Genomic DNA, 27698 nt, shown 5'->3' with positions numbered 1-27698 from the left:
GTTTCACTGGCAGCTGAAACACATCTGAGAGAAACACCCAGTTTCAAAGTGGGGGAAAAGGACTGCAGAAAACATTACACACCTGTGGGGGAAAGCCTTTTCTTCAGGGATTTTATGAGACACTGCTTTAATCTGGGACAGATTAATTTTGTTGCTCTTTTCCTTCCTCTCCAGTACACTGAGATCACATGCCGTGGTGGATATGATTCTATGATTTATTTAGCTTCCAGCCAAATACTCCAGCGGAGTGCTAAGGGATGGGTTTTCTCCAAAATCAAATATTAGCTGTACTGCATTTAATCTAGTTTATTATTACTGGAATACAATGCAGGGAATTAGAGGAGATGATAACAGTTTAAGGCTTGATCCTGCTACCAGCACTCTGAGGGAGTGAGGACGACTAACACACCTATTTATGATGGTTGGATATCAGCTTCTTCCTTTAGGAGATTCTTGATGGGTTAATATCCTCAGGTAACACCTCCCACATTTACTGTGGGCTCATCACAGCACAATCTGAATGCATAGGGTATAACACCAGTCTGCACAAGACTAAGTCTTTAAATAATGACTTTGCTTTGTTAAACTACCCAAGCCCTTTATTTCATATAAAAATTGAACATAAATTTCATATAAAATATCAACACTTTAAAAAAATGCATCAGCAAATGTATCTCTGTTCCATCTTTGGTAATAACACATTTCCTAATTTCACTGTGCAAAGTGAAAAAACTTTAAAACCTTAAAAAAACCCCTCAGACATAGTCATTGATTCCAGTGTCCTGCCTGATCCACTATGCTTTACAGCAAGGCAGAAGGAAAGGCAGTCAATCAGTTGTAACCTTTAGTAGAACACAGCAGAACATGTAAAAATAATATTCCATCAACCTCCTCATACCCTGACAGATAAGATCTTCTGTTTAGATAGAATATACTGCACATTAGCAAAACAGTAGAAGCAGCCTCCCAGAAGACAAATGACATCATTTCAGAAGATTCAGAAAGACTATCTTTTATCTTCATTTAAGATTCCCATTAAAAAGAGGCTTTAAAAAAGAGCTGCACTATGCTCTTTTGTTTTGAAGAGACAGCATAAATCTTGTTTTCCTCTTTCATACTGTTCACATCAATCGTGAAAAGGCCTGATGCATGAGGTACTTATTAAAATGTATTTTCCTTAGAAGATGTGTGGCTACCATAAATACAGCAATAAAAATACTTTAAAAAATTAATTATTCTCAATTAGAAACATTTTCATAAAAAACACCCTACAAACCAAAATGCCTCCAACAAGGTCGACCTGCACAGGTTAAAAAAATTGACATGCAAGAGGATTGCAACACTGCAACACAATTACTATGTAAAATTCCCAAGAAATGTCAAAAGATGCTTGCCATGATTACACAGTGTGCGGAGAAGGCAGGCAGGAATGGTCAGGAGCAAATGAAGCTGGGAAGCAGATGAGGATCTGTATTACAGCCTTATATTCTGCACAAAATTGAGGGGCAGAATGACGAAGTGAGGTCTCTTTTCCCCAGATTTTGATAGTTTTGGTTCAGAGAAAAGGCAAGACTACACCATGAACCAAAACAAAACCAATGCAACTGAAACCAGCTCATCCAAAAAACCCCAACCCTCCCTGCCCAAGTACAGACAGCCCAGGAAGGTGAAAGAACCCCTTATCCTCTAATACAGCGAAGCCTCAATTAAAACCACATTAAACAAAGAACTGAGGGTGCATTAATCTAAGATAGTCACTGACCACTGCAGTGCATTATCTTATGCTGTCACTTTTTTCTCTGAAGTAGCTGGTATAATTTATAGAAAGGAAAACTATTTTTCCAAGCTGTCAATGAAGCCAAATGACGACACGGCAGAAACACTTTCTGGACAGCCAATGAGTTTAAACTGATCTACATTCAAGTCCACACAGCAATTATTCTGCCAGCTTGCCTCAGCAATTATGAAAAAAGAAACAATTTTCAGAGATAACCAAAACTGGGAAAGCTGGCTGTGTATGCTTGCTCCACTCCTTTATGTTTGACACAGAACACTCCTAAAATGCCCAAGGACTGAGGTTTACCAAGATGTATCACCAGAACAGCACTGAAAGGAACAAATGTTCGTTGCAACTTTGTTCAAAAAGAAGCTCAGAGGAATTAGACACAGCAGGCATTCTTTCCCTCAAGGTCTGAATAAACACAGAGGGAACATTAAAGAATATTACAAAAATAATAATAATTAAAAAAAAAAAGCACTCTCAGCTCAGGCTTGGAGAAAGGCAATTAGTTCAGAGCTATGGTGCACAGATGAAATAACATGATCCAGGTAAAAATGTGAATCTATACTAATTTACTCAGTGAATTAACATGTTAAAGACATTTAAAATAATTTGATTTTATGTTCCTCCCACCCTCCCCTCACTTCACCTTCTACAAATAAAAGACAATACTTAAAATGCAACAGTTAAAGCATTTCAATTAATATCAAGTCAGTATTTAATATCAGAATATTTCACAGTCAGCAGCATCAAACCTTGTCAACAGTAAATTGCAAACTGATTTTCAGAGCTGACATGGTTTATGATCAAAAAAGAGATCAAATATCCTGCAACTCAAGTACAAAACCTTATCTGCATTAGGTAGCAATGAAAAGATGTTAATGCTTTGTCTTTTCTTTTGAGTGCAAGCTTAAAAAGATTTTCTCATTGAGCAGCTTGAAAATAAAAATGTGAGACCTGTCAAAGAGATTTTAGGAGTTTCTCAAACCAGTTTCATACAGTTAGCTCAGCATAAGAAGGGCACTCAGTTGGGGGAGATATTCAAACTGTTCTGCCCAAAGGAACATCCCTCAGAGCAACCATCCAGAGTGTTCCATCACACCAACCTCACTCTGCATTCGAGGCAAGGTCAACCTTCCCCCTTGTTAATTCACTCCCAGACTGGGACTCCAGCCCTGTTAGTGGAGCAGACACACAGAACTGGCAACATACCTTGGTGAACAATCCCTAGAGCAGCTCTTGCAAGGAATAATATCCTCCTTAGGTGATCACCAGGGAAGATTTCACTCACACTGTTGATCCTGTTAAGCCCCACCACTGTCTGACTTAGGACTAAACATAAGACTAATCAATCTCTTTTGAAGAGACTCTCAGATCAGTTATCTCTGAGAAAGCATCATCCAAAGATCATTACTATTTGTGATCAACCTTTGGTAAAAACAGGAGGGAGTTGTTAACGCTAGAGAATAGTTTTCTGTTCTTCTCAAGCTCTTGCTACACTTTTCTTCCTTCTAACACAGAGAGTTACTATGAGTTGCCACAGAGCAATGTGATGTGGGAGACTACCCCTATACCATATCAGCCTCTGATGCTAGATAAAACAAACCTTCTTCTTTAGCAGAGCCCTCAAGCTTGTCTAAGGGCTGGATTTGATTCAGTTCCCTCTCCCAGAAGAAGGCTGGGCTGCTTCCAGTGAGACCTAGAATATTGCTGTCCACAGTCTCTGAAGAGTGAGCTCTCATGCTATCTCTGTACCTGGAACTATAAAGAAAACGTCTTTAACAGGCCTCTCTTTAAGAGCTTCCAAGGGTAACCTTCAGATGAAGTTGAGGAAGTCCTCATGTGCAATATTGCTACCTTTTTTCACTTGATAAATCACTGTGAGATTAAACAGGTATAGGCAATATGCATTCATTATATCTACAAGAGCCACAGGATCCAAATTCCTTTCTGGATGCTTTGCCAAACCTGAAAATCTTCTGAAACAAGCCAAACAACAAACCATATACTTATCAGCAAGTTTGATCTTGCAGGAAGAACAGATGCATTGAAGAGAAAAACAAAACATCAGTGACTAATGTCATAATGCAGCTTACATAAATATAACATTACATAATGAACACACACATGTATTCAGGTGAATTTTGAGTTTTCCAATGCAGGTAATTTCCAATTTCAGACCTGAAGAAAAGGAGATGGCTTACCCAGAGCGACGCTTTCCTCCTCTCGAAGGCATGGATCCTGCCATCCTCACTTGTCCACTCGCCATGGGAGCCACGGGCAAGGCCACCGAGCCAGGAATATCTGAGGCCATTTCTGCAAGGCACAGGTAGGGGAAGAGGTGGGGGAAACCCCTTAATGCATTACCTTCAACGAGAAACCTCTGCTGATAACATTAGAGACAGGCCCTTCCCAAAACAAACAGAGAAAGCTTTCCTTTTCATTTCTAAGGAAAAGTAAAGCTGTCCTACTAAAACCCAGCAGATTCACAGATCCTTTACAAAAAGCCCAGGTAGGTCAACAGACATTTTAGTGCCTGGGAGACAGAGAGAATTGCAGGTAGGTATCTCTGTAATTCCACTGACCCGATGGTTCTCATTTTAAGTCTCAAAGAGGCTGTCAGATGAAGGCCAACAACCTTCTACAACAGTTAAAGCCTTGTACAGAAATGCAGAGCTGAATCCCCAAGGGAAATGAAGCTGCAGATCATGGTGCCAGGGTACCAAGAAAAATAAAAGTTCAAATACTCAGTTTGCCAGAGAGGCCAAGAGCTGAGAGCAGAGAAGAATTATCAGGTGATACTGGTTTTTATTATTTATATTCTGGAGGCATTCAGAGGGCCAGACTGAACTTGGAAAAGTTCAAAGGGTTCCTGCATTTCTATGTGTCTTGCAGAGCAGAATTGAGCCCAAAATCCAGGCTGATGTTCATCCCTCTGCCAGGGCTTGAGGTATAGCCACAGGTTTAATCAAACCTCAAAACTCTGATGTGAGAAACTGCAAAAGCTCACCTTATGCAATGGTATTCAGACTTCTAATGGCAAATACTTCTAAAGTCTATTAATAACAGTTCATTACACTTCAAAAAAGAAAAGTGGAATATAACATTTATACCTTTCTCTTCTATCCCATATTAAGCATGGGATTAAGAATGTTTTTCGTCTGTCTAACTCTTATAAACTATATGAGCAATTAAAACTTTTTTCTAATGCACATATACTTTATTCACTCTGGAGGAAAAATCTACAGTCAAAACATTTAATTATCTTGAAAGAAAATGCATCTTCCTTCCAACTTAAAAAAAAAAAACAACTTGGCAAGGTATCTGGAGCTACAGCTAAATATAATTACTAATGGAAAGCAAATCTGTTTAAAAAATCCTGCTATTTTTTCCCCAACAGATAAGTATGAAATAACTTCAATTATGGAAACAGGAATCCATGTTCTTTCATTATGTCTGGAGAGCACTTCCATCTCTGCCACACTTTATACACATCCATTATACAACATTATGCATTTCAAATAATAACATTTTATCTGTTCACTGATTTCATGGATTTCTTCTAGTACATTTAGTTTTATTAACTCCTTTTCAACTAAAAAGCAACAGAGCAATCCAATATTTTTTAACAAAGTGTGCAAGGCCAAACAATGAAACTGCTGCCTATGCCCCCACACCACAGAAAGTTCCACAGTGGCAAAAGCTGCAGCTATGTGGAAACACAACATTTATGCACATTAGCATATCTGCAGACAAATAAAAGCATCAGCATGCAAACAACCGGTAAATCACTATTTCCAGAATAAGTACCCTTAGCTGTCTCATGCCCATAATTCACTCAGAACATTCTAACTCATCTCTCATGGGTAGAACCGAAGGGCATTCAGAAATGCTCTGCTCGCTCATTTTTAAAGCAGATGGTAAAAACCACAATAAATCTACCTGCAAAGTGTCCCTGTCACTCAGAAACACATTTCAGTATAGATCATCAAGGAGATCAGATTTTTTTAAAGTAGTAACTGTAAGACAATTTCAGATGATCTCTGAGCAATATTTTAAGAGTAAGAACAATACTGTACTGTGATGAGAAACCTCATTTTCCTCAATCTAAACCAAAGATGATGAAAAACCACACCAAGGGTTGCATCCAAAAGCCAAAACTAATTGTTTAAGGTAAATTTACAGCTCACCAAAAAAAAGGAAACAAAGCCCCATTGCTCTCCTTTATGCATTCCATGCTTAGAGGTGCATCCAAAGCAGGCTGAGCAAATCTCTCTCTGTAGAGCCCTTGCTCTCACCCCTGACAAGTCAGGGAGACCGAGACAGATAGTTTTGATAATCATCCAATTTATGTGGTTGTAGATAGGCAGAATGAGTTGTTTTTCTGCACTTATTTTCAGCCATACATGTATGAAAATATAAGAGGCAAGGGCAGCTATCAAGATTCAAGTAGGAAGGACAAACAGAACTGTGTATTTTTTAGAAAGAGGGGAAAAAAGAGTAAAAGGAATGGCCAAACCAGAGGTTCAGTTATGCCAGTGTCCAAAAACACGTGAAAGAAACAACAGAGAAAAAGACGTGAAAGAACAAACAGATCCTGTGTATATCTTCCTATAAGCTGAAGAATTACTGTGTAGTTAGCTTTATTCTAGAGAACTGCACATCAAAGAAAGTAACCTCTTAGACAAATCAGCCTTCAGATATGTCTTCACAGTCCTGGGAGAATGAAACCAAGTTCACTGTGCCCTAGAAGGAGGTCTTAAAAAGTTTCCATTTCCAAGACATGAGCACAAGAAGAAAAAAAAAAATTCATCATTGACACTCATCCGCATGAAAGCTCAGCTAAGAGGGAGGAAAGGCTCAAGCCCTTCAAATCACAAGACCTTCCATTCTGCAGCACTGTACTGAAGATGTGACAGATCTGCACATGTATCAGTGTGTAAGACACCCAATTTACCCTTCCTTTTCAGAGCCTCCCATGTCAGAGACATCACCCACGGTGTGAGCTACTGCAGCTCTCATGAGGTGCTCGAGGTGCACAGACACTGCTGAGAAAAGCAGTCAGCTTTCCAGGCTCTCTCTCCTGACACAACAATTAAGAGTTCTGCTGATGGAGAAGCCAAGAGGCTTTGGTCTCTGTTAAGCCACACAGCAAAGAAAGCAACTCTGAGGGAACGGCACCATGGAGCAGGGAACACCCTGAACCTGACACACCAGGGCAGCAGTGGAGCTCCACACACCACCCTGGTGTTCCAACAGTGACACCAGAGGACAAGAGGACTCCAGGGAAAGAGATGACAAAGTGATCTCAGTGCTCAGCTGGATATCAGGAGCTCTAAGTTGGATGGCTATGCAGAAATGTAAACAATAGATCGTGGCTGGAAGAACTTAACTCACAAGAGCTGAAGGCTGAAGAACATATGGATAGAAGAAGGAATGGATCTGAACTGCTTCCCAAATTACTTTCAGCACTACTCATTCATGAGAATATAAAAAAAGAAGCAGATCTTGATGATATTTTTACATTTATAAAATATGCCTGGTGAGAAAAGTAAAAACGTTGACATCTTATCTCAAAAACAAGAGCCAACCTGGGATGGCAGAGCCAAAAGCAAAATCTGATGGAACAATCAGCTGCTTCTCTGACTAAACATCTGTGAAGTTACCTGTCTATGGATGCTCTGGGAAGAAAACAAGAGAGAGAAGAAAAAATGGCACTCATAAACTGGAGTCTCAGGTAGAAATACTGTGGCAGAGAAGCATTCCAAGAAGCCTACTAGCATAAACAAAACAAAAAAAGGAGCATGCATCAGACACAGACCAAAAGAAAAAAATATCATAACAAAGTCTTAAGAGTAGCTCGCAATTCTTTAGAGTCACATACATTTAGGGCAGTCCCAGTCAATTCTGTTGGAGCATAAATTAGTATAGAAGCCCAGACCTGCAGCATCAAGTTGGTTACAGGTATATATAAAAACCAACTAAACAAAACCTACACAAAATCCATGCTGAGTCAACAATCATAAAGATCATGTTTTCAGGCTTATCTAAACCCATGTCCAGATACACATTATCACTGATGCTCACAGAAGTGTTTCATCAGCAACAAGTGTTGGGAAACAATGTGTTCTCTTTCTGAAATTAAATTTTCAAAGAATGGGCTTCCTTTCTGCCAATGGAAATAAAACAAGTGTTGCTTACTCTACCCAAAAATAAAGCACAAACATAACAGTACAATTCTCAGGAAGTGAAACAAGGTCAAGTTGAACATTCATGAAAATCATCTGTAACCATCAAGGCAGAGTTCTGAACAAATTGCTTTATAATCTTAAAAAGGTGGTTCTTAGTGTCAAATAGAATTTTTTTTTTTTTTGCTGAAAAAATGCATGCAGTATTTCATTTGAAGGTTAGAGAGTTTGTAGAGATCTGCCAAAGAACACAGAAATCTTATTAGAACAATACCCAGCACAACACTGGCAATCTTTAGTGAACATTCCTCCAGCTGGACAACACTTAGCAGCTCTTGTCTTATCACTGTCATGTCTGGGAGCAGGCCAGATCCTGCCACTAATATTTATGTTCATCTTGGGGATCCCTGAGGAGCCACATTAATCCAGGAACAATGCAAAAGCAGAATTAGTCCCTCCATTTCTGTCCAGACTTAATTCCACTGCTGGACATTCAAAGTTTGGGCATTACACTTTATTTCAGTGCTGCATTTAGGTCGACCCCAAAATATTCATGGATGTTTCTGAAATAAAAGGTAACCTGCAAATGCACATTAAAATAGTGGGATAAAACACAGGGATTTATTTCCCCAAAAACCCACATTTGTCTCAAGCTCTTACATAGATCTGAAAAAGAAATAGCTGCTGTGCACTTCACAAAGCAAAGTACAAAGAGCAAGCTAAATGCTACACAAGGATACCATCAAAGTGCATGAGAACCTCAATCAGAGCAAGAATTACTGAAAAGTGCAGCATGTCAGGATAAACTGGACTTCCCTTTTTTGCTAGGAAATTATTAAACCACAGCTCTCAAGCCCAAACTTTAAATCTTGAGCCCCACCCCAGATCCACTGCCTGAAATGCAGCTCTGTCTTTCTCTGACACAGATTTGTGACCTGCTGAGGTATCCCCAGAGCAGGGCAGCTCTTGGCCAGGTGTCCTCACAGGGAGCATCACACAGCTCTGGAGATGGTGCTCCTGCTCTGCTCCTCTCCACAAGCCACAGCCATGCATCCTGCTGGGCAGCTTTGAAATGCTGCGCATGACAAGACTTCTTAAGTGTATCCTACAAAAGGTCCTGTTAATTACACTATTTTCAGCTATACTCCCTTGCCTAAATACAGCAGACATGGACAGGGCCAGGTTTAAACCCAAAGTCTCCTGGAGAAATGGTTCTGCTAACTCGCAGAGACTTTGAATCCCTGACATTAGCTGGGAGGACCAGCTCCAGGTTTGCTATTCCGTGCCAGGGACCACTGAGCATGCTCTCCACAAGGCTCCTTTATCCTTCAGCATCTACTGTAAAAAACACAACTAAAGTCAGGTACCAACATCTGACTAAACGAGAGGAAATTCTACTTTTATCAATACAAATGCGACAGATTTCCAGCCACTAATCCACAGAATGGCTGAGATGTCAATCACTCCAAGTAAATGTGGATCTAAGGCTAAACATAGAATTATGAATGCTCCCAATCCCATCAACAGCATCGTACACAGTGATTTCAAAATGTTCTTTTAAATATTCTCAGAAAGCAAATTTCAAAAACTTCTTTAGAAACTGTATTTTTCATCACCCTGAAGTCATACGGGAGTTAGATGCATCTCAGCTAAATGGTTTTGATTGCAGTCAATTGCAAGGGGGATTTTCTGCCTAACACAGAGACATTTAAGAATAAACTATATCATAGCTCTTACTTTAGAATATGCCAACAAAAATACGAAGCCATCATGAAGTCAAAAATATTTCACAGAAACACTAATGCTAAAAATCTAGCTGTATATTTAGTCATTGCTTTTATGTATTAACTACAGAGATTATAAAACAGAGCTCACTCTCAAAGAACATAAAAAAGAAACCCCATTTTCATTGTTCCTGATAACTCTGTTAATACTGTTTTACTTGCATTCCATTGCCAGACACTTTAAATAGACTCCACATCAAAAACATCTACTGTACAGAGAGGATATGCAGAAAAGCAAAAACATTCCTTGCCATGCTCTCGACAGAATTACGATTACAAATAAATCACAAAATACAAGAAATCCCACCTTTCAGGAAGACTCTTACAAAGATGTTATTTCTTTGCTGTGAACAAAACCTTCTTGGAGAGAAATTTTATCCGCATATAAGAAGAGTCAGAAACCTCTGGGAAGAAATGTAGCAGCATTGGTATTCTGCTCAGAAAATGTCATCACAGATCTGTTTACCTTAACTGTGGACCATGATTCAGCCGGTGACAACCGTCTTGCATACTGATCAATTTATTTGCAGCAAAATTACTAACATTTTCTACTTTAACCATTTAGGTTCTGGAAAGAGCTACTGAGACAGGAATAATATAAAAATCCTAATTAACTAAAAACTTTCCCCTCCACCACAATGCCCTTGTGCTTTGGGGTGTGAGGGGGGCCCACCCCTAATCTTGAAGATAAATTAGGGCATATGGTGAGCAGTTGCTAGAGAAACGTTCTCTTTTTCAAAATGAAGATCAGAGCTTTATCCTCTGCCTGCATCACAGGTGAATGTTAAGCACATTCAGAGGGGGGGGATGATGAGATGGAACTGCTCAGTTGAAGGGGCACTGTCTGCTCAGCAGAGACTGGGACCAAGCATTTTAGAGAGTGACCTAACATATTCCAGAGGCCAAATCCAGTTACCTCATTCCCTGCCCTCTCTGCTGTGACTCTGCAGGAGATGCAGGGTCAGTGACGCACCTAAATAGACTGGAAGAGCAAGTTTTGAAGTCAAAGACTGGTACCATATGCCCCACCAGTAGACTGGAAGAGCAAGTTTTGAAGTCAAAGAGGTGAAACCCTCTATGGTACCTCCACACTTGACTGCTGTGTTCACACAAGCCATCCATGTGGGATGTCCTGGGATCTCACTGCAATCCACACCCTTCTGTGTGCCCCACACCACCTGGATGTGCAAAAGAAGGTGGGATGCAGACAAAGAATTGGAAATAAGCTGTGACAAAATAGACCTTTGGTCTACTTTAGGGGAATTCTTGCTGCAAGTGCTCAGCTTGAGGGACAATGTGAGACCAATCACTGCAGGATGAGCAGCCAACACTCAAAACCAGGATCCTCTGAAGCATCCAAAATATGCCATGCACAAACCACAGTACCCAAAAACCCCACTGTAGAAACATCAATCTTATCATCTGTAAAACTAAAAAAATATTTCATACATTACCAGCTGATTTTGAATGTTATTTTGACAGCACTTCTTATTTTAATTTCCAATTTTCATGTTAATCACCTTATTACCATGTTGGTAATTCCATTCATCCATATCCACCCTGTGGTCAAGGCACAACAATTTACATTGTGGAGTAAGAAAAGGATCAGGACCACATTCCTATTCACTGCCTACATGACCAACACATATAAATGAATAAACTCAGAATCAATCAGCACTATCCAAAAGAAGACAGGAGTCACACCTCTGCACCTACTGCAGAGGATGTTATGGACTAAAATTGAACTGGAAGCAACAGACAGAAGATGCACTTGCCAACTTAAAGTTAGGCTGGGAAGAAGAGAAAAGGTAGCTGCTTCTTCATTCCTCCTATCTTCCTGACAAATGACATTGCACCTTATGCCCCTGCATTTTCCCCTGGCTATTTTTCCACTTCTTATTAATAATTCCGTGTTATCTCTTCTTGACCTATTCAGCCTCTGACTGAGGTGAACTATTCCTTGTACTCTCTTTAATAAGCCAATGCATCCAACTGCTGACAAGTCCTGCCAAACTATGACCATTTACCTCAAAAGAGGTTGCTGAAATTCAGAACAGGGAGCAAAGGTTAAAAAAGAAGCCTTAATGGCTCCTGTTCTGAAACCATGTCTCTAGTCTTGGAAAAACAAGAAACCCTCTCAGAATTAAAACAAGGCTTGGATCTGCAGTGCAGAATGAAGGTGAAAACTGGCCTGAACCTAAGCACTTGGCCTGCCTCTAAAATGTGATAATCCTTCCCCTTGCAGAAGTGGGACTCTAACTCAAGCAGAAGAGCACCCAGGTCTCCACCATGATTATGCTGGACTGACACATTAGAAGAAAAGTGCTTCTTACATCTAGAGTCTGGAAGTGCATGAAGGAGTGAACCAGAAACAAACCCAAGGACCTGAGGTAGACTCACACTGATAACACAACCTGAGCCTCCAACACTTGGCAAATGTCTCAGATATAAATAGTTACAAGTGGGAAAGTGCACATGCAAATTGGGCAGGGAAGTAGGGCAGCTACTAAAAGACCAGTTTACAGGGAGGATGAAAATCTGACTTGGAAAGGCTGCTCCAGGATTGATGTAAACATCATTAAAAGAAGAGAGGCAGGTGCTTAGATTACATGAAAGGTCACGTAAAACAGCAGACAACAGCAGCAGGACCATTTAAGGTGTCTGAATGTGACCCTACCTGGTCTTCAGCAGCTACAGACGTGATAATGCAATCATACAACACAATTCCACACTTAATTGTCTCTGAATTAATGTGCCCTGGTTTTATTGACGTTATTTTGGCTGATCTTACTGACATGTGGCAAAAGTGTCAAGCAAATCACCAAAAAACAAGGCTCCCCAAACTATGCATCATTTCCATTTGAAATGAATGGTGATGCTCCCTGCTTCTCTGACATTTTGTATTTGCCAAAAGTAACTGCATAATTATAAGTTATGTGCAAGAAACAGAAGGTAACATTCAGTGTTATTTTCCATACTTTTTACTGAGCATCAGACCTAGCAAATAACATATATGGCTGTTCTGTTATGAAAAACTGCCCACAGCTGACCCATTAATGAACTCAAACTGTGCAAGCACATACCCAGCCTGGGCAAACAAACATGAGGAAAAAAATAATAAGCTCCAAGGACTTTCTTTCAAGTTTCTCAGACACAGATCATGCTCAGTCCATTAATTCTTCATTTAACAAGTCTGTTTCATTTATCTTGTTTTGGTTGGCACTCAATTAGAAATTCATGTACAGGACAATTTTTTCCCTTTTTAAAATAGAACACTTGCTGTATTTTATCCAGTAAAACATCAGGAGGTAAAGTGGAAGCTGCAAGACCAGCTAAAGGCACAACAATCCTGAATTAGGCAAAACGCCTGCATACAGCCCTGTCCACAGAATTATCACTAATTGTTAAAAGGGCCTAGTAAAATTTGTTACTTAGTAAAAATGAAAAGAGAACAATCTGAGACTTACCCACTCAGCAAATGCAAGTTAAAAAGATAAAAACCCACATGGCCATACTATAAGCTTTACTGCAATTTTAGCTATGGATGTGTTTTGTCATATCTGCCTCTATATTTTTAAAATTTATTGAGATTGGACTTCTGCCTACAAAGAAAGAAAAGCCCTCTCATCCAAACACTCCTCATCTCCTGCCTTGCACACCAAACAATTTTTGCTGGCCTCTCTTATGACCACATACAGAGAGATATAGATGTATGTACACACATATATACATGTGTATACACACATAGATAAATATAAAATATAAATATAAATACATAAACACCAGAAGAGTTAAGCCTGGATTCCTTCTCCCACTGCATTGCTTGCCCCCTCTTGGGTGCCACCCCAAGCCAGTGCACTCCTCAAAGGCAATGTCAAAGCATTTCAGCCACTGTCACACCATCCCACAACTTCCCCCTTCTCATCTTTCTTACCTTCCCTCACCCTTTACTGTTTTTGCAAAGCCTTCCTGACCAATCACAACCATCTCTGGATGCCCCAAACTCCCTACAATGGGCAGCTGTGGATGCCAAAAAAATACTCTATAGGATTTATGTAGTGCCTATCTAAAACTGTGGAAAATAAATAAACATCACTGGCTGGCTGGAAGGTGGGACAGTAGCCAGGGAAGCACCACACATGCTTAGTCTGATTTTATACTCCTTCAAGCACCTGCTTTTGGTCCGTGCTAGAAAAGATATGCTGCGCTTGAAAAATTCTACTTTCAGGACAAAACAGCATATTTTCACATCAGGAGCAGCAGAAGTAGCATTTCTTAAGTGAGTTTCTTCTACAAAGGTACAAAAGACAGGAAATTACTGCTATTACTTTATTTCACTAACAATAAAACCAAGCATTTTCCACTGTATGCCCTTACTCCGGATCACTGATTATTAGTTTTATACCATCATTGCTATTTGTTCTTTCTTAAGCTCATCTTGTTTCCTTTCCCTCTTCTATAATCGTCAAAAAAATATTTCAAGCAAATTTCCTTTTATAAATTCCTACGTAACTGTTTTATGATAAAGAAATAATAGCAGTAACTGCTCAATAGTTTATTTGCACTATGTCATCCTTTGAGGCTTCATTTTTGTTCATTCACCTTCAAACTATTTATTTAAAAATAATATTTCCACAATCCTCTATCAGGTAGTCTGGCTTCTTACTATCTATCTAGCAATTATTTTCCAGCAACAGAAGCTGGTTTAGATTTCAAGCATTTTCAGTGCTCGATCACAAATCTATTTTGTTCATGTACAGGTTCAACTGCCAAATTGTGGAAATTATTTTGAAGCTTCTATTAAAATACTTGTAATGGTATACATAAGAAATAAAACTGACTGAGATCAATACCGTGGCTCTCCAGAGTTTACAACATAACAAGATGACAGCACTTTAAACTTCTATCAACTAAATAAAATGTAGTCAATAGCTGTATAAATGCAAAGAAATAAAGCTAATTGCTAATAAATCTGTCCAGATTTATTCACCAAAATGGATTTTAACTAAATGCAGATCAAGGGTAGCCTAGCTTCCCCAAGAATCCAATGTCTTTTCTCAGCTATTTAATTTTTTCCTCTAACCAGAAATGCACAGAATTCACACGAAAGTCATTGCCAACATCACCTGTCTGTATTTTCTGTTAATTACAGAAATCAGGTATCAGATCTCATGAGCATGAGAGGCAGTATTTATGACTATAACTTTTGGTTCACATTCAAAGAAATTCGACAACATATTTCTTAAATAATGAGCGGAAACGTTCAAGTGAACTAATAAATTCTCGCTCTCCTCTTATAATTATTTAATAGAAATATTCTTATAACTCATTTTCACTGAGCACTAAGTTCACAGGTGCAAGCAGTTATATAATTTATCCTAAATGCAGAAATTTGAAAATGCTTGGAGACAGACCAAAACAGAAGTGTTATCCCTGCCTACAACAGAGAAATCCCCAGCAGGAATCTGCAGTCACCCAGGGATGGTGAGGAAGACCACGAAGGCTTTGTGCATCCTCCTTCTGAGGAATTGGTGCCATCCCACCGAACCCAGCACGGGGTGGCCCAAGATCTGCCCTGCAAGCCCCACTGTGGTCACAGGCTGAGATCTTTGTGCTGCTCCCACCACACCAGGCTGAGACGTCCACTCCCCATCAGCTGCAGAGAGCTTGGGAGAAACACAGCCACATGAAAAAGGTGTAAAATGTGGATCACTCTGATTCAAATTATCCACCGAAAATTACTGACTTCAAATGCCTTTATTATTTATTACAGAGATTTTTAAGTGTGCCTCAGAAGGGTCTGTTAATTTTAAATTTCATTCAGAACAGCAACTTGGGTTACCAAATACTTAATTATCAGTAAATTTACAGTGTCCTTGGGCACTGTTGGGTAATCAGAATGCTATTGTTTTCATTAAACAGCATCCTATTGATAGCACTAATGACTTCAGTTCTGCCTGATCAACAAGCAAATGATGCTTATTTGATGTTATGATAATTAATTAGCCTTTCAGGTGTTTTCACACCCCAATTCATTACCAAGAATAAGAATTTTTATGTGAAACACCTCAAAAAGAATATCAGTATATAAAAAACACATTTTAAAAATAGGGTGTGGTTCAGTACTTTTTTCTTTTCTCGTGATTTCTAATACAATATTCTCTGCCTAAAAACTGCAGGGGAAAAACCCCACATTTAACTCCTTTCAAAAACTCAGCCTGAGCATTGTAAATACTCAGTTCATTTTATGCCTGTCTGAAATGCCTCTAAGTCAAAGGAGATTTTCTGATTAAAATTTCTTTTATTTTTTTTTCTCTAAAGACTGAAGAAAACAGCCAACCTCACTTTCCCATAGGAGCAAGTAGGATGAAAAAACATGACTCAAACAGGGTATACAAGTGAACAGCCATTATTTCCCCTCGCTCAGTTTACAAAATACTGTAGTCCAGCCTTCAGAACATGGAAGAGGGCTATGGCTAAGAAAATTCCAGATTCAAACTGAACTGAATCTCGAAAACCAACCTGAAAAGAGTGCACCAGTGATCCCACAATGTTCACCTGTCACCAATCTGGATGTGTTCAGTTTAACCTCCCAATAAGGACAACCTTCAGAACATCTGATGTCTTACCTTATCTGATACAACAACCCACATTAGCAGTCACCCTCCTCCTTGCAGATGAGTTTCCCAAACCCTGAATTTTTCTGCAAGCAAAAAACCCACATTATTTCAAATAAAGATTTTAGTGATTTTTTTACTTTTCTCTGCCCCTTCACTTCTCTAAATGTTTTTTAAAACATCCCTCCTTTTAGGTAATTTCACATGTTATATCTCTCATGTCTGCAAATTAAAAAAAAAAAAAATAAAAAAAAAATTCACAAGCTTTTGGGTGCTCAAAACAGCATTTCCTGTTGTTGCTGCTTTCTAGAATTTTTCATTCCTACAAATATTCCAAATGGCACACCCCAATGTTATGGCATAAGGGAAGCCTTCATAGGGATGTAGAAAATACTAAATACTACAAAGATCTGCTGTAAAATGTTCCTTAGTGTTACTTCAAGTTTCCTACACTCCCAATAATTTCTTATGAATTTTGGAACACTTTTTTTCTGCTTAACTTCTTCCCAGAGCTACTTCCTGAACATATTTCATAAAACTGAATCTCATGCTTTCTTTTTAAAATCATCAGTTTTAACATAAGAGAAATGCTGTTTCCAGGTAGGCTGTGCTGGACTTTCTGAAGTGATCAGCAGTAACAGCCATGCTCTTGCTTGCTTTTTCAGAATTACAGAATACAACATTTGCTGGATATTCTACCAGTGAACCACAAAACAATAAAAAAAAAGCATATAACAACAAAGCATTATTTTTCTATGTCCCCATATTCACATTAAACATGATTTGACATCCATTACAAGCCACTTGTTCCCAAAAGCATACAGACAGTTCTGTGCATACATCAAATGCAGAAGTAAGGAATGATACTGAAAAAACCCTCACTGTAAACAAACTGGATGTTTGTCAAAAAACAAGCTGATTGTTTGTCTGCAAATATTGACCAAAGTAAGGTTTTAGCTTTGCTATTTGCTGACTGAAGAGCAGCACAGGCAAGTACACAGGACACACAAGATTATTCTGAATTCCAAGCCTGGCAATCAGGTTCCAGCTACTACAGGGACTCCACGCAGCAAAGCAAACAACCAGTGGCAGCCACATGCATTTACCAGGAAATCACTGCAAATACTTTATCCTTACATTTCAACATTAGAAAGAACCATGATTTCATTTCTGAAAATGTATTTACTTCCAGGGACAGCTCACTGATTTGATTTAAAGATCAGTTTGAGTTAACCCACTAACCAAATACCCTCATATAATACATTGTCCTGCTTTTAAATTTAACTTGCAAATGCACAACGAACACTTGAAAACTATCTCATAATTCTCACTCAGTGCAAGTATGTTTTTCATATAGTTTGATCATCTCTTTGGTGTATGAAGCAATGTACATTTTGCTCTCGATCTTAATACAAACTGTAACAGGATAAGAATAAACTAATGCATTTTCAAATGCAAATTTAAGTGTCAAAAGCAACCATAAGACAACATGATGCAAGCTGTAAAACCTATATTAATACTTTAAAGCCAGTGGATTGTTGCTAGTTCAGCACTGAAATAACAATCTATCATGTGTATATTCTGCCAATACACTTAAAAAGCACATTATCCAAATATCCTACCTACTTTGTAAAGAAAATACAAATTAATGGTTATTCATGTGCCTGGCATAAATAATAACTGCCATTTCCAGAGAGAAAAGAAGTTGTATATTTTCCTCTTTCTCTCTCTGTTTCTTCCCAAAGGGAGGAAAATTTTTCGCTAATCCAACATAAAAGTGGTTGAAATAAAAATCTATTAATAAAACATTATCAATTAGTACATCAAAATGAAACACATTCTCTGCTTGTCCACGCATAGGCATCTTACAAATATGTCATTTTTACAACTGATATATATGAAAAAAGCATCTCAAATTATGCAGTCTTACAAACAGGACTTGCAAACCGGTGGTAAGATAAATGAAAACAAAAGTCAGATGACTTAATTGTGGCATGTGAATGTTATTTGTCAGTGATTCAGTAGAAAGCCTGTAGCGAACTTGAACCCTGTCCAGGGCTGTACCACGAGCCTGCCTTTTTGCCCTGGTCAATTCTCTGACATGGGGCAGCCAGTGATACATGAGAAATGTGCAGCCAAGGTGAAGCAGCCAGGAATCTTCCTGCACAGTGACAATCTACTGGTCTCTGAAATTCTTATTCCTAATTACCATATTCATTTTAAATTTAGCAAAGATGAAAGAGTATTTTGTCCTTAGGACCATCCTGAAAAATCCAGGGAGGGGCGTGGGTGGAGACACCATGAACTCAGAGCTGAGCTTGGATTAACCATCATTAACTCCACTGAAACACTCAGAGATGGAGCCAAGGCTCCTCAAACCCTGCACCATGTACCACATGCGTGCCCTTCCTAGAGCAAAGTGAGGATTGGCATGCTGCCCGTGTCTCACTCAGCTCTGCCAAGGGCAGAAAGGCTTTTGCACATCAGTAGATGAGGCAGAACCAATTCCTTAATGTCATATCAACCTTTTCATCAAAGTCGTCAGATACTACTTTAGAGGAGGAATAAAGAGGCATGTGCCAGCTATGAGACTAATGAATGCCTTTCCTCCAGCAAAACATAATTCAGCATGAACTCCACGTTACTGTTCTTCCCACCCACTCACACATCTCCAGCTGATAGTACTCAACCAAAATGCCAACAAGTAAAACCACACACCTTTTAATTCAGCTACTGAACACCAGCACTAAAATTTCATTCCATCCTAGAGCTGCCTAACCTCAAACATTATTTACATATTTATGTGCCTCCTTTTTTTAAAATATGTATGGAACCTGGAGAGAGAAATACAGGTGACAAAAAGGAACACTTTGGAGAGCAAAGATATTGAGACTGGCAGCTTCCCCTAAAACATTAAAGACCATTATAATCCTCACCTCAGTCCCATTTACAGTTCAGAACCAAAGAGCTCTGAAGCAGAAGGAGAACACCACTAAAACAAAATATGATTAAGTCTTGAGTCAGGAAACACTTAGGAAATGTATATGTTAGCTTGTCTGAAAAGTGAAAGAGTACCAAGATATATTTAAGCAAAAGACTAATACATCTCAGCAAGGCACATGTTCATTGAGTGTATCAGAAACAGCTCAGAGAGTACAGAAAGTCCAGGAACACTCGGGTTTTACTTAGAAGAAAAACAACCCAACATCTGTGATCATTCAAGAACCAAGTCTCAAGTATGAATAAAACACAAGGAGCCCAAAGACTCGTATACACCCAAGCACTTCACAGAGATCAGCAACAACAAAGAAGGAAGAAAATTCCCTATTGCAGTCTCATTCTGTAAGTATCCATAATGGAAATTTTATACTTAATTTTATTGTGTCTGTAATCAGCTATTTTTGGTAGAGTTTCCATGTAGTCTGATCTAGAACACTTTGCTGTTAGTAAGAATCCAGTTCCAGATAAATAGTTTCACTTGGACCAACCCTAACTCACAGATGGCAGAGAATTCACAGAGACATTACACATTTTTAAGAACTTGTTTCAGAAAACTGGGAAATTTGGATCCTGTAGGCCTCAACACTTGGCATTTGGGGAAGATTGCTATGTTCACTTAAGATATTCTTAATTTCAGCAGTCCACTGTCCCTTTGCTGGAGATGCAGCTAGAAAATGAAGGCAATTTTCCAGTCCTCATAAGAGTGTTTGAGAAGGCTCCTATGTTTTTCATAGTGATCACTCATTTATTTCAGTTTCAACAATGAAAATGCATATTTCAAACCTTCACTAGAGTAAGCAAAAAAAACCCCACAACTGCTGTTCCCACAAACCTTATTGCACACCATATAAACTTACTTTTTCTTTCTTTCCCTTAAACCAGAAATATTTTAGATGAAAACATAAAAAACATAGCAGAGGAACCTTTATCTCTGAAACACTGAACATAGTACCAATAATTTGTCATTATATTCCTACACTGAAAATCTCATTACAACAAAAGGAAGATTTAATTATACAGCCTTTTTTCTATTGGTCAAACCACTACTTATTTACAGAAAGTGCAAAACATTTTCAGGGTGAGACATCTAGATGTGGGGGGCCAGGGTATCTCTTAAAGATGCTTTAAAATAAATTAAATCCAAGGAAGACACTGATGTGCCATATACTGTGATAGAAATATGACTCACAGGAGTAGCCAACAGACTGACCAGAGATCAACCTCCATGGACTGATGCCAAATGAGCCACCTCTCAGTGACTGGGAACACAAGAATTTATCATTGCAAACCATGATTTTCTAGCTATCACTACTTGAAGTGTTTAAAGCTGGGCTCAAAACTGAGCTAGGAAATTTGCTAGCAACTTCACTGGACACAACACAATGGAAATCCAGCTCAGCCATGGCCTGGCAGTACTAACAGCAACACAACTTTTTGTCCATGAAGGGATGGAATATGATGCAGAGGGCAGTGACACACAGTAGCTAGTGCCTTTTTGTAGCTAATTTTATGGCTATAATCCACTTCCCACAGCTACTGTTACAATCAGCACCTCATTTCAGGGGCTGACTTCTGCCACATGTGAGGGTCACCGTGTGCTGGGCTGATTCACCACTTCCCATGTGGCAGAAGCTCAGCAAATTAAAATACCAGCCCCATACTCACAGGCTGGGCACAGCAAACTTGCCATTAACTTCAGCAGCCTGGCCCTCCTCAGGACACTACTGGATGAGCTGCAGACATTCCAGACACAGCCTGGTTTTACTTATTGCAATAGGATGTGGAGGTTGGGGATGCACTCTGCAAAGCACAGTCCAGAAAGGAGGAAACAATCTCTGTTCTCAAAAGAATTTACCACTAAATTGAAAAAAAAATCTGAGACTACTGCACAAGCTATTTTAACTCTTCTTGCATTCAAAATAATTAGTTATATCCCAAGTTCTAAAAGCACTTCCAGTTCAGTTCAAATTTTCCATCCAGATATTACAAGCAATACAGTTTTAAAATATATGCATTTCAAGGGCATTTAACAGCACCCAGATGTCCACCTAGCTTCACTAATAGAAACAGCCAGCAGTAAACAAGTTCCTAAAACTACCTACTTGCATGGAATTGTGCTCTGGGTTAGTACTGGGAAAGTATTAGGGATAATTTTTCAAAATCAGGCCTGCAGGTTCCTTTGCTTTTACCTCTGAGGAATACAAATATGCAGTGTTTTTGTTCTTTGCAGCTCAGTGATTTACTGGCATGCCTCTTCCCATAAAATATTTGCATATATCTGAGAGTCAAACTGTTCTGATACATTCTGTGTTTGCCAGGAAGTGAACGCTTCACTTCAGTGTAACTGAACATTTAAAGAACGACAGGCACCAGGACAAATGGCAGCATAATTAACATACCAATGAAGAGCCAGTTGTTAATTACTATCCATTTTAGGCATTTTGTATGAGCAACTTACCTGAAAAGCCTTTCCATCTGCATGCTGGCAAAGCCAGTAATTAAACAATTCAACACCCCTTTTGCTTGATTAGAGAAAAAATTACAATTATTTTATATTATTCTACTTGTCACATGCAGTTGACATTTAGATGAGAAAAACCTGCAGCAGCCCAGATCTAAGCATTTGAAATTAATACTATGAGCTGTCCTTGAACAAAACAACAACACCCATCCAGGGCAGATGCAAGCTAATAGAGGCTCCTAATTTGTCACAGCTGATTACACCTCCCAGTACCTGCTGGGCTGCAGGGAGGCAGCACAGAAAAAGTACCACTTTTCTCTAAGGGGGACTTGAGATGCTCCCCACAGAACAAATCTGAATTCATAAGCTGTTGAAAGACTTGGGAGTAGCACCAGCACAATGCCAGGATTCATTTACATTTCAACAACACTGAGAAGTCAATACAAAGCTGAGCACAGAGAAAATACAGGAGTTACAGGAGTTGTGAGAAAGGTAGAGACACCTAAGTGTGAAAAGCAGGATGGAAACCACGGGACAGAAATAGCAAAGATAAGCAAAATGGAAACAAACGCTCACAAGAAAGAAAAATGAAGCAGAAAGTTTAGAAGCATTCATCAATATGTAGAGTACCCAAAAGAAAGGATTTCTCTTTCTCCCTGTGCAGATGGCTCTGCTCAAGGAAGACCAGCGTGCTTTGGGTACAAAAAAAAGGAAATTACATCTATCTTGAAAACAGCTTCTAATTCATCACACATCGCATGACTACGGCCACTAATCCATGCCAACAATAAAACTGAGATCCATTTGAAATTTTGACTATCCAAAATAAACTCTGAATCAGCTCTTGCTAAAAAACTGTCATTCTCCGTTTCATCCTGCTTTTTCAAACCACGTAATTTCTGCACATTAAAGGCCAGATCTTGCCAAAATCCTGTAACATTTTGTGACAAAGTAGTTCTTCTCAGAACAGACAGAAAGTGCACGGTCCATGGGGGTTTATTCCATCTATTCATTTTCATGTGGATTTTTATTTGAAACAATGGAAGATGTTGAAGGATTATTTTTCTCAAGTTCTTTCTTTGCATCTATCTTACTTGAGTTATAATCAGAAGGCAAATAAAATGTACAAATGCAGCCTCATAAAATTTTTCTCTTCCTCCTTGACAGAATGATTGATACAAATGGGGTGACAGGAAATGCTTTAGAGCTGAACAAAGAAAACACTGTTAGCAAGAAGTAAACTGTACCAATGGTTTCTAGAGCAAGCACCCACCCACAATGTCTGGAATGTCACATTTTTGCCTGTGTTGTCCAGCAAATGCAATGTTTTGCATGAAATAAGTTGCAGAATGGTGAAAGAGCAGCTCTGACTTTGCTGATTTCTTTCCCACATCACCTTTATTGAGCACAGCCCTCCAGCCAGAGGCAGCTGGGGTTGGTATCTGCACACATCCCTGCTCTGCCCAGAGCTGGCCAGACACAACAGCTCATCCTGAGCTGATTCATCCATCCCCAAACACTGCTGGCCAGCCAAAGACACTTTGCTAGACTGGAAAATCTGCCAGAGATCTTCACCAAGAGCTGCGATCTAAATCCCCATCTCTTAAACTCCAGACCCCTCTTTCTCTTTCCTACTGCAAATTTTAATAACATTGTAATTTCTGCAGGTAGCACTGAATTAACACATTTTCCATTCCTGCTTGTCAGTTCTGAAGCAGTAAGCCCCCCAAAATTACTCTGAGCGACACACATATCTGATCTTCACAACCATTTAAGCATAATCTCTGAATACATCTTCATAATGACAGCCCCATTTCTGTCCTCTTAATAACAATAATCACTACATCAACAGGGTTATTTTGCCTTGACTATTTTGAAAAGGCTATTTTTTTTTTCTTTTCTACCTAATCTCTATTGCAATTTTCCTTACTGCCAAGAAATATCAGCAACACCACATGGTATTACAGAAATCAGCAATATCTCTTTTGTTTTGCATTTTTATTAGAGGAATGGGAAAACATTATTTTATTGAAAAACATATCTGGAACTAACCACAAGCTACATATGCAAATTTCAAATAACTATTTTGTGATAAAAGAGATTAAATCTTTTGTATGACCTATACCTATACCTCAGAAATATAAAAATAAAATGGCATTTCTTCAATGCCAGTTACTGTTCAGTACACAGTCCTGAAGGACAAAACATTATCACAGAACAATTCAAGAGGCATTGGCATCTCATATCACAGTTTCACTGAATTAAGGGCCAATTCTGCAGTACCAGAGCTATGAAAACACAAGAAGAAAAAGATCTGCAGTGTAAACCTCCCATTAGCTAATGAGTATTCTAATTTTGAAACCCTTTTTTTAAACTTTGTCCTAGAATGATGACTACTTTTTTGCATACCAGAAGCATCAGAGTTCATTATAACCTCCATCACTACAACACTCCATTTACTCCCCAGGATGCTGTTAAATTGATTTTTTAGTTTGCTGGATAGTCTTGTAATGAAGGGCTGAGCAGCAGCAATAAAACACAACTTTTGGGCTTGGAGTTGAATGATTTTGAAATCTAAAACACTGATGTAGATTCTTTTTTTTTAATCATCAATTTCAAAGCTGTTTGAAATCTAAAGAAAAGAATGGCCAGATTGCCAGAAAGCCAGTTCCTTTTGGGAATATGAGCTGGGCACCATCAAAAAAATTCTTTCACAGTACTTAATATCTTAGTAACTTCAGCTCAAATGTAGGACTGGGTAACAAATGATTTGGTTCTCAGAATATCTAGTTCAAATAGAAGAATGATTTCTGTCCACTTAACTCTCAAGTCAACAAACACATAAACCCCAAAAGCACCTCCCAGAACCCAATGCACTGACCTAAACCAAGAGCCCAGATGCAGGGCTTAGAAGTCTTCATGAATATGACAGAAAATTTGCTGTTAGCTCATTACAAACTGAAAGCAAAGAGAGCTTCTTTAATAGTATTTCTTATAAGCCATTTTTTTATATTTTGGATTAGCCGTGGGCTGAAAGGACCCCTCATGAGCTGCTGTGGTTGCAGTAATGTCCTAAGCCCCAGCAGCTCCCTTCTCTCCTGTCACAACATCTCTCTCTACACATTTCTAGTAGATGCCTTTTGGAGGACATACCTTTGTATTTGGGGCTCTCTGCTTAAAAAGAAATCACTAAAAGGAGCTCTAAGGATTACATGAACAATTCAGTTACTTTTTTTTCAATTAAATATAAAAATACAACCCTAAGGATTTATAAAATTGTAAAACATCACCAAAAATGCATCCTGTGGGATCTTCATTCTACAGTAACTCTAGATAAACTGCAAAATCTCATGATTTCTCTTGACTTGACTTTTGAGTTGGTGGCATTTTGGCAATACATCTGTACTACCTTCCATTCAGGGGTACCTCAGTGGGAAGAACTGAGAGGATGCCTTTCAGTTCATTTCTCATCACCTGACCACAGCAGAAATTTGCTGCTCACCCATCAGACTGAGCAAGACTGGAACTCATCACCCCAAAACCAGCTGATGTCTCAGGAAAAAAAGTGCCTACACTCATGAAGAATTTTATGTTTTCATCCCACCCTGGATAATACAAGAATCACCACTTCAACTTAAGTAAAATCTGGACCCAAAGCAGAACAGTTACTGACAAAGTTTGCATTCCAAAAATAACACATTTCAAACAGACATGGCACTAAGTTGCTGTGCTGCAAGCAGTAATATACAAAATGCTTGTAACACCTCCACAGCTTTTTTGTTCTTAAATCCCATTTAATATGCCAATCTTATTTCAGGAGGAAATAAATTAACTGTGATGCTTTGTGCCAATGCAGATGAGCTTCCCACACACCTGTATTGTTTCACACTTCAGTTTGTCACCCAGAGTACGAGAAACCAACCCAGCACTCCCAGCCAGACCCGTTCCAAGGCTGAGCAAGAGGAAGCAGCTTCTCCCACACAGCCCCTCAGCTGTGCCAGGGTGATGCTCAGCTGCAGATATGCACCCTCACCAAAAAGAGCCATCAGTGAACATCTCACACAGCCCAGGGAGCCCACAGAGCTTCCAAATCTGAGCCACCACAAATTGGTCCCTGACACTGCAGTTCCCGTGAGCCTCAGGTGGGAAAGGATGCAAACTGCTCCCAGTTCTATGAACTTCCCTAACTGAAACTCTCCATTAAAAAGATCTGTGGGGAAAAAGGATAAATCTGCACCTCACACAACAGAGATGATGCTACTACAGCACTACATGGGTCTGCAGCAGGAGATCCCAAACTGAAACACTTTCACACAGTTAGAGAACACCCAGCTCTTCTCTCTCTGCTAATCCCCATTCCACTATCTAGAATATGACTAAAACCACATGTATTTGTATTGTGGTAGCTGCAAGTTAATGTCCTGCCTAAATTACCAACTGTTATTAGAGCCCCAGACAATTGCTTAATAAAAATGTAATCATATTGTAATTTCTAATCATCATTAAAGATGCTTAACAAGTTAATCCTCTATTGTGCTCCCCTAACATTGCAGATCAGAAAGTCAACGGGCACAAGGTGGCACAGCTCCACCAATACTAATAGGGCTACTTTCATCTTACTCCAGCTGAGGATCTGTCCCCAAGGGAAAACAACAGGATTAAAATCATTCTGCTACAGATTTTGGCTGTTTCTCTGCATTGCTTTGCAGTTATTAAAAAAAAAAAAAAAAAAAAAAAAAAAAAAAAAAAAAGAACAGTGACAAATTATGATTTTAAACAGTTTTTTACAAGTGGAGGTATTTCCCACAGCTCTATCTTCTGCTGTCCGTGGTAGAGCAAAGGCAGCACTGTGCTACAGATTGAAGATCTCCTTTCCTTACATCTCCCCACTTTGACTTCACCTCAGTGTCTGACAACAACACTTCTCATGCTCAGAAAATGTGGGAGGATCATTAATAAATTTGTCTTTCAGCTCAGACCTGCTCCAGCTGCCCAGACAGGAGCAGAATGATGCTCTGTAACCTCAGCCTTGCAGAAGGGATCTTGGTTCCCTTCAGGAAACCAACACCTTTCCGTAACCTTCCCATGGACCAGCAATCTGTGCTTCCGAGGGTTTGAGGACCACGCTGCAGATCAACTTTCACCGTGTCACATACACAGAGATGCACACAGGCAATACACTTGGCCCTTCCTTCCTCTTTTCATTTCCTCAATAATCCCATTACAATCCCTCAATTCAACAAGCGGTCACAGGAGAACAATGGTGAAGCCCAACTCAGTTAGGAGCAGTCCATGTAGACTGTACCTCCTGCAACCACATCTTTTTGTGGGTTCAGCCTCAGGCAGGTGGGTACAGAGAGCGGGAAAGGCTGGTGCCAAAGGGGCTCTGCTGTAACTCAGCAGTTTCAGCACTGGCCTCTAAGCGGACAGGGCTGTTCCTTCAGTGTGTAGCTTGGAAAGCAGACAGGAGGATGGCAAACCAAACCCAAGGCAAAAAATGCTGTTTGTAACCCCTTCTGACTGCAAAACTGATTGCACTGAGAGCACTCAGTGAAACTCTCTTTTATGATCTCAACATGGTACCCTGAAAGCGAAATGATATTAATTTCATAACCTTCCCTTAATTATTAATTTTCATTTAATATGCAGAATTCTGATACTAAAACCTACTCTGACTGACAAATATCAATTTCTGCTTACTGTACTGGCACTTATTGAACCAAATTCATTGTTTATATCATAATATTTACTTTCAGCATGACAACCGCACTACCAACTACAGCAGGATTTAATCTAATGAACAAGTTTTAAACATTAGTTGGCATTTACTCAAGCAAGCCTTTAATTGTCAGAACTCAATCTGACTCT

At 39.2% G+C, this 27698-nt stretch overlaps 1 protein-coding gene across 5 annotated transcripts in view; it reads right to left on the bottom strand.

Annotated features, from left to right (window-relative positions):
- Positions 1–27698, bottom strand: part of ARNT2 (aryl hydrocarbon receptor nuclear translocator 2) — a 93904-nt gene that overhangs the window by 65153 nt on the left and 1053 nt on the right. For 3 of the 5 annotated variants that reach the window (XM_074549253.1, XM_074549252.1, XM_074549255.1), the window contains exon 2: positions 3985–4096. In XM_074549253.1, coding sequence (XP_074405354.1) covers positions 3985–4096 — 112 coding nt within the window. The other 2 variants (XM_074549254.1, XM_005483416.4) reach the window with 2 other exon arrangements.

The sequence above is a fragment of the Zonotrichia albicollis genome, chromosome 11, assembly GCF_047830755.1.
Source record: "Zonotrichia albicollis isolate bZonAlb1 chromosome 11, bZonAlb1.hap1, whole genome shotgun sequence".
NCBI classification, from domain to species: domain Eukaryota; kingdom Metazoa; phylum Chordata; class Aves; order Passeriformes; family Passerellidae; genus Zonotrichia; species Zonotrichia albicollis.
The sequence above is the reverse complement of the archived record's forward strand: the minus strand, read 5'-3'. Positions and strand labels throughout refer to the sequence as shown.